The sequence below is a fragment of the Aedes aegypti genome, chromosome 3 (genome assembly GCF_002204515.2).
Source record: "Aedes aegypti strain LVP_AGWG chromosome 3, AaegL5.0 Primary Assembly, whole genome shotgun sequence".
NCBI lineage: Eukaryota > Metazoa > Arthropoda > Insecta > Diptera > Culicidae > Aedes > Aedes aegypti.
Window position 1 is genome coordinate 315,541,307 of NC_035109.1, and position 5,600 is coordinate 315,546,906.

At 39.9% G+C, this 5,600-nt stretch overlaps 1 protein-coding gene across 1 annotated transcript; it reads right to left on the reverse strand.

The window, feature by feature from the left end:
- Nucleotides 1-1,011: 1,011 nt before the first annotated feature.
- Nucleotides 1,012-3,268, reverse strand: LOC5567358 (vanin-like protein 1). The gene is made up of 4 exons (XM_001657320.2): nt 3,086-3,268; nt 1,983-3,026; nt 1,549-1,856; nt 1,012-1,486 (listed from the first exon to the last, which is right to left on the reverse strand). The coding sequence occupies exons 1-4, from the start codon at nt 3,143-3,145 to the stop codon at nt 1,318-1,320; spliced, it is 1,581 nt and encodes a 526-aa protein (XP_001657370.2). The 5' UTR covers nt 3,146-3,268; the 3' UTR covers nt 1,012-1,317.
- Between the last annotated feature and the right edge of the window lie 2,332 nt (nt 3,269-5,600).

The window sequence follows — 5,600 nt, forward strand, 5'->3', positions numbered from 1 at the left end:
TTTATGATAAACGAAATGATTGTCATTGCAAATAAATATAGAAAACTGTGCATATCCTGAAAGAAAGCCTTTTTTATACGATCTGACCCAGGGACCCATCGGATAAGTTTCAAAGCCAATAATTATGAGAGAAGTAAGTTTCGAAAGAACTGCATTATATCATCGTTATATCAGCACTTAGAGCTGCAAATGACTTAAAAAGGAAATATTACCAATTAAAATATAAGCGAACACTCGCCAATAATAACATCAGCAAAACTCGATAGAATAGCTTATGTTTAAAAGAAGGTAAAATTTCTGGTAAAATAATTGAAATTTCAATTTAAGCGCATCAACGGGTAACCAAAAAACGAATCAGCCTCCAGCCAAGAGTCTTTACACGTTGTGTGGAATTCACGACTTCGTCCTAAATTGACAAGTCGATTTTATCTTTCGCTTGGTGCTCTACATACTGACAAACATAACGTCCGATATGATCATAAAAATGTACAAACTAAATAGTTGATCAGTCATTAGGCCGCCCTTTAAATCCTACTCATCAGCGTTGTAGCAAGATGATTAATTTTTAGTACGAAATTCGGCCAAATGGCATTCGACCAAACGACATTCGGCCAAGTGGCATTCGGCTAAATGGCTGGACACCATCAATCTTTACGAGACATGAGTTGTCTACTATATATACCTCTGCTGATAATATGCAAATTCTTTGTGTTTTTGACAGCAAAACCTTTGTATAACGCAGACCAATCAATGGAGCTGTTGAAAATCATCCAGAGATTACTACCAAAAATTGCTTCCCAAGTTCTTCAAAAACTTCTCAAGAGATATATCAAATCCAAAACTTGCTTCAGAATTCTTCCAATGAAGTCTCCGAATTTACATAAAAATCTGTCCCTTCATAAATTTCTTCGCTAATTTCCATAGGGATTGCTCCAAAAATGCAAGGACTCTCCAAGGGTTTTCTCCACAAATTCTCCCAAGGATTTCTTATTAAGTAACATACATATATTCTTCCATAGTTTTCTGCAGTTTTTAATCAAATGGCATCTACAGTAAATCCATCTAAATTACTAAACAATTCCTTTTCATTTTAGTCAATAGTAGTCTTTATTGATCTTGAATCCGATGGACTTTTGAATCCGTTCTTATGTTGATATGAATTGAGAGGATTTTGTTCATGTGATGAATAATACGACGAGCACGCTGAAACGCAGTTCTACAGTTCTTCATGTGAATGTCTTCTAAAAAGGTGGAATATTGTTTGTATAACCTATTTGACATACTATAAGGTTAAGCCTGCATGCGATGACTTTTCTTTTATATGGCTATAAAGCTGCAAACAGCTACAAACAGTACTAACAGAACGTTGCCAACCGCTGCTGGAGAGCTGCTAGCGATATCCAAGAACTGTCGTCCCCAAATGGCAAACGTTAACAGGTCTGATCGCGGTTTGACCAATTTGTACTCAATTCGCTTTCGTAGTTCCCTGAAACGAACATAATCTTTACTGTAACCGAAAGGTCGAATGATCGTAAAGTATCAACTCACTCTTCCTGCTGGAATAATCTCTCGTTGTACTCGATCTCATCAACCTCCAGTGGCAGAATACTGGTGTCGACACTGTTCGGTAGCAGGAAAACATTGAATCCACCTGGAAATTCTCCCACAATGTCGATGGAGTTGAAGCGGACTGCTTCGGCCACCGTTGTCGCCGGATCGGTGAACCGTGTTGCACAGGTCTTGTGATCTTCGGCGTCGGTACAGGCGAAAATGGCACAGGTTGTGATCATTCCATCGGAGAAGCCGTCGAATGTCCGCTTGATGTCACTCACGGCGAGCACGTAGCTGTAATAGGACTGTGGAAGTGATACCGATTAGAGATTGAAGTCACAATAAACGGAAGCAAATCACCGGACATTGTATGGTTTATCATCAACGCCAAAATATGAGTGACTTATCTGACTGCATTGATTATCACTTACCTGATTAGGTCCACTTGGTAGGGTAACGGTGTAGTTCAATGTGAAGTTGCAACATACCGAGCCCTGACACAGTGAAGCTTCATAGAAACTCACGTTCAGAGGAAGTGTTGACATCAGATAGCCATCGATTTGGTCTCGTTTCAACTTAAGGTTAGACATCTCACTGGATGAATATTTGATAACCGGTTGACGACTGATCGTAGCCTGAGGTCGGCTGATCTTTGGAACCTGAGCAACGTACAGCTTAGAGTCTGCATTGTGGTTCATTACCGTAACGATTCTTCCTCGCTTCCCGGCGAACACTCCAGTGCCAGTACTGCCAATCTCCGGGAAACTCGATCCAGCAGCCAAAAAATTGACGTTGTTGGCATAGGCCCAAGACTGCTGTATCTGCGCAGCGGTCAAGAATGGCAACTCCGAAAACCACATAGTCGGAAAGATGAAATCGGTAATTCCTTGTCGAACGAGCTGCAATGCCGGTTCGTCAAACATCAGATCAAAGCAAATGAACGTACCAAACGTGACTCCGAAATCTGTATCGAATGTGGTTATATCGGACCATCTTGTGATGTTAATACCTGGTTCTCCGAACAAATTGAACTTGCGGTAGCGAGCGATCACTCGTCCATGTCGGTCGAATACCACATTGGCGTTAAAATGGTAAAGGGCATTCGATGCACAAGGACGCCAATCGTCTTTCTCTGGGCAAAAGGCCTTCTCCACAAGGTTCACGACCAAATACTTCTGGCTAGCCCGGGCCATACATGACAGATCTCGCACGACTGGCTCGTATTCCAGATTGTTACAAGGAGTAATGAGGTCTTCTGGATTTGGTACAAACGAAGCCGTTTCCACTTGACTCAAGCCATACTCGGGGAAGACAATGATATCCAACGGATCAGCTTCAGGAGAGTTGATGATCTCCTTATACTTTTCCAGATTCTTCGGTGTGCTGATCAAACCTGACTCATTGTTCATGGATCTCTCTTTGAAGCTGAACTCCACCACTCCTGCCCAGTAGTGGTCATCGTTTGGCGAAGATATCTGCGCAGTCAGTTGTTAGAACGTTATCTAAATTCATCAACCCAAATCCACAAGCTTACCTGATGACTACCAACAATGTAGTTCAATAAAATTCCGAGCACGATAGCCCTTATCGTCATTTCGCCTCAAATGCTCGTGCGGTTTCCGTGTCCAGTTGGATCAGCGTTTGTCGGTCAACTGACGGAACCAAAGTTAATTATTCAAAGAGTGATCCACCAACTGCTTTGTCGTGGACGAATACGCTTTCGGGAACCGGTCGTTCCTGGCTCCTCGTTACCAATCATTACGCTGATAATACATGTACCTGTCCCAATACTTCAACAGAGCACTCAGAGAGTGTTGTAAACAAAACAGCCCCTTCTCGCTTATCATCGTAATCGTAAGTGAGGATTCGGGTTTGCCTTAAGGCGAATATGGATCGAAGCTTCACCATAAGCTTTAAAGGGTACAAATCTGGAGAACCAAGCAGCCGTTCACGCTGCAAATATGATCTACCAATTACTCGCTGGTGGTGATCAATCGGTCAAACTGTCGGCACGAACAGCTGTTTGGTTCTCCAGATTTATGCTCTTCATCCCTCTTATTGTGACTTCGTTCCATATTCACCTTAACATGATAATGAGTTTCTTGCCGTGGATTCGGCTGGACGAGTGCAAGCATGGAATTACTCACGTCTGCTGCACACGGCCATGACAATCGATTATTGTCTGGGTGGTTGACGGATTGGATTGCGAACTTTGATACCATGTTATTGTCTTTTTATTGAGGAGCTCAGATTGTCCAGATCACATCTAATCTTACTAGCACTTCCGATGCGAACGCAAACGAAGTGACTTTCAAATTCCATGTTTATCTCATTTATCTGAAGCCACACGTGTCTCATTGTGGATCAATATCTCGACAATTATGAGTTAGATAAAGATCCCGAGCAGAAGAAAATAACTACTGAATACCAAATTGAGGTATTCCATACCAGATAATTTCCAATACTTACAACCTGAATGAGGTATGAATGAGCCCTGCATAAGAGGTAAAATACCTCAAATAATACCTTCTGCATATTCTACAAATACCAAGCTGATAATTAGTTCAGGTATTGCAATACCTAAATAATACTTGATGGATTTTCATATAAAAGTGAAATTTTTCAATAATAGTTCAATACCTCCAGCAGTCCTTAATACCTATCGAATACCAAAATGAAGTATTTTTAATTGTTTTTATTATTTTTTTCAAATACCATTATAATACCAAAATGAGGTATTGATAACTGTACAATACCTAATTGGGGTATGATACCAAAATATGGTATGCATAAGTTATTGCCGAGTTATTCTTTCCTCCTTGGGATGAGTCACAGACAAACCGACGATACCGTTGAAAATGTTTAGGAGTCAAATGTATCGAGGTGATTTGATGTAAACATGTCCTTTTATCCCAATATCGGTTTTATGCACAATAGGGATCCAATGTTCAAATAATGTAAGTTATGGTGAAAATACATATTAATGAACTTATATTACACGTACAGCTGAATTAACAAAACCATTTGTTGGATTCAACCATCTGGTTTGTAAAACTAACAATTGGTTTTTGTCGTGCTAACGAACGCATTTTGTTTAACTGACTATGATTTGAGTCGATTCAACAAACTGTTTTGCTGATATTGTTCATAATATAATGAGCGTGTAACAAATCTGTAGAGTGTAGCACTTTCACACAAATTATTCTGTTAGAGCAGTTGTTTCAGTTGAAGAGAGTTTTATAGTCGCCTCTCCACATCTCGATATTGAAGAGATCATCGAGATAGGGAGAGATCGATACATAGAACATTAATTTAAGGCTCAAGAATCCATCATTCAATCATCAGCAATCATTGCAAAACAAAAGACAGATTTTTGCTCAAATTTAAAGAAATCCTCATGAAAATCTATCATTGCATTACACTTGCAACCATTTTCAACCATTTATGAAATAAGGCAAATTTGCATGGATAAAAAACTTGTAGAGAATCTACAGAATAAAATATCTGAAAACAAAATTTAAGAATCTAAAGTTTTACTAATAAGCCTTGGAAAAAAAAACATCAACACATTTAATGTAGAATGCCGAATCTCGGCTAATTTTAACCGAGATCCGCACAGCCAGGTAGTCGGCAAACATGTTTTCCTGGGATCTCAGGAAATAAAAGCAGAGTATCAGTAAATCGTGCTTCGTTATCCGGTTGCTAATTCGTTAGCTGAGTCTCGGTTAAAATTGGAAAACCGAGATTCGCACAGCCGAGCTCGTGAAAAAAAAATATAAGTGTGTAGTTCAAGAGTTTCTAGAGCAGTGAAGGAACCAGGTACAAGAAGAATCTTGAAGCTTTTCGCGGGCCGCACAAAATGAAGCGGCGGGACTTACATTGGATAGGCCTGCTCTAGCTCATGACCCTGTCCACCTAGAAAGCTCGTGTCTTCAGCAAAGTTGTTTGAAAGCTTGAAAGCAATGTGAGACAGCACACTGTTTCGTTAGTAATTTTACTATTAGCACCACGGGGTGTTGAAAAATATTATTTTGAGAGAAATAACAAAA

What these genes read in the sequence shown, in the direction of transcription:
- LOC5567358 (XM_001657320.2), bottom strand. Translation starts at nt 3,145, where the DNA reads ATGACGATAAGGGCTATCGTGCTCGGAATTTTATTGAACTACATTGTT. An exon ending in ACATTGTTGGTAGTCATCAG is followed by an intron (nt 3,027 to 3,085) that starts GTAAGCTTGTGG and finishes CTGACTGCGCAG; the next exon opens with ATATCTTCGCCAAACGATGA. An exon ending in TACCAAGTGGACCTAATCAG is followed by an intron (nt 1,857 to 1,982) that starts GTAAGTGATAAT and finishes TCACTTCCACAG; the next exon opens with TCCTATTACAGCTACGTGCT.